The sequence below is a fragment of the Culex quinquefasciatus genome, chromosome 3, assembly GCF_015732765.1.
Source record: "Culex quinquefasciatus strain JHB chromosome 3, VPISU_Cqui_1.0_pri_paternal, whole genome shotgun sequence".
Taxonomy (NCBI): domain Eukaryota; kingdom Metazoa; phylum Arthropoda; class Insecta; order Diptera; family Culicidae; genus Culex; species Culex quinquefasciatus.
In genome coordinates, this window is record NC_051863.1 from 92,883,999 (window position 1) to 92,886,074 (window position 2,076).

The 2,076-nt window shown below is 53.0% G+C and overlaps 1 protein-coding gene across 1 annotated transcript; it reads right to left on the reverse strand.

Moving 5' to 3' along the window:
- Window positions 1–207: 207 nt before the first annotated feature.
- LOC119765021 lies at window positions 208–1,324 on the reverse strand. The gene is made up of 3 exons (XM_038260979.1): window positions 722–1,324; window positions 619–663; window positions 208–364 (listed from the first exon to the last, which is right to left on the reverse strand). The coding sequence occupies exons 1-3, from the start codon at window positions 1,039–1,041 to the stop codon at window positions 208–210; spliced, it is 522 nt and encodes a 173-aa protein (XP_038116907.1). The 5' UTR covers window positions 1,042–1,324.
- Window positions 1,325–2,076: the final 752 nt, after the last annotated feature.

Consider the following 2,076-nt stretch of genomic DNA (forward strand, 5'->3'; position numbering starts at 1 on the left):
GTTGTCGTGCCGGGTAGATGAGACCTCGGTGGCCACTGCTGCAGCTGCTGGTGCTGTGTGATGAACCACATCAGGTCACTGACGAGGATGAAATCGCCTAGAGAAAATAATTGTTTAGCGTCAGATGTTCAGGTCGGAAGTTCAGTAGAACTTACCTTAGACGCAGCAGAGGTGATCCCATTTCGAGGTCCAAATGTCGCACACGTCCTAAACCACGCACACCGCCTCGAGGTCGGGAATTCCTAACAAGATTTCCTGGTCAAAGCGACCGATGCGACGCAGAGCAGGGTCGAGCGCATGACGGTTGGTGGCACTGATGACGAGCACCTCGTCAACGCCTTCGATCCGCGAGAGCCCGTCCAAGCTGCTTAAAAGCTGTACAACGACTCGTCGTTCCATGTCCTGCGCGTTGACGCAGTTCACCGAGATGGCGTTGATCTCGTCGACGAAGAGTACGCTGCCTGCTCAAACACCTTCCAGATGCGTTCCTCCGAGTCGCCAGAAAAGCCGCGACCGACTCCGTGGCGGCGATCTCAATTAGTTCAATCTTAAGCTGGCAAAAGGTCTTGTCCATTCTCCAACATCCTCGAAGCAAGTGTCCACCGCCTTGGACCAAACCTTGAAGCGCTTCGATCGCTCCGACCGACCTCCTGTCTGCCTGCACTAGAGAAGGGAAGAAGGTGGATAGTCTTGAAAAAGTGGGTAAGTTCGATGAACTTACGCTCCCAGCACGATGTAGTACTCGACGGTAAAGTAGTAGCAGATTCTCGGCGGTTCTTCTTCCTGGCAAGCTCGGGCACACTCGTACGAGGCCGGTAGGCTGTGGATTGCTGCGGTGTTCGGCGGTGGCACTGGTGCTAAAGTCCAGATTACGGAACGGTGAACGTGAGTTCGGGTTGGCGTTCGCTGGCGCGGAACTTGCTGGCTATCAGGGGACTGCTGCTGGCTCACCGATTCCGCCGCCGATTTGGGCTTCCCGGAGACGCTCATCGCGTTTCCCCTAACCATCGTCGCCGACATCATGCTCCCGTTGAACTTCATGCTGTGGTGGTTGTGCGACAGCTCGTCGATCGTTTGCTGATGCTGCTCGCGCTGCACCACCCCCAGCAAAATCTTGCACAGGTTCCCAAACTGCGACACCTAGCTCTTGTCCGAGGTGAGCTTCAACTCAACAGTCCGAGCGAGTAGAGTAGGGCGTACGCGTTCCCGACGAGGCGTTCGTGGGCGGGGGTAAGCGACTTGTCGAATTTGGACAACTCGAGCGCGTCGTCACTTCTCAAGCGTTCCTTCGTGGACAGGAAGTACGTTACAAACTGTTTCCCGCTTTCGGTCATCACGCCCCGGATCTTGTTCGCACGGTACTTCCAGTTGGCGAAATAAGGGAACGCCCGAAGCACCTCCACCGGAACAACACCCCAGTTGCTCGATGACGATTCACCATAGGCGGCGTAATCAATCCGATGGCGCATGTTCCGCTGCCCGCTGGCTGGTAAAAAAACGTCCAGAATGAATAAAACGAGGGACGGCTTCTAAGACGCACTCGCACTTAGACCGGATAACGACAAAGCGGCATTGTCGGTGCAGGTTATTGCTGGAGCAAGAACTGGCCGCCGTGGAAGTGGCTCGGTTGGCCAAACACTTACAAAACACCTTTCACCTCAACTTGAACACGTTCGCACTCGTGATGAAACTGGAGGAAAACAAAACAACAAAACGATTGACAGCTCTGCAGAGTGGTACACGCTTATATGGATTCAATTAACTTTGCTTGGAAAAAAATCGTGGGTTCGGATCGGATCTGAAGCCGACGGAGCCGATCACGCAGTTTCAGCAGTTTCAGACGTGAGAAACCCGCCAGAACCGAAGTGGCACCCCCCTAGGTTGGATACCTATTTAAAGTCGGATAAACATGACACTACAATGGCTTTATAGCATTTTTCTCACCTTTCAAATGCTGCTCTCCCGGCGCCTCCGTTCAAAAGATATCTAAGTTTGAACAATTCGAACTTTTTTCATAAAAGTTGGGCGTCATCCATGAAGTGTGTGTGTGTGTGTGTTTTTTTTTTTTTTCAAGGT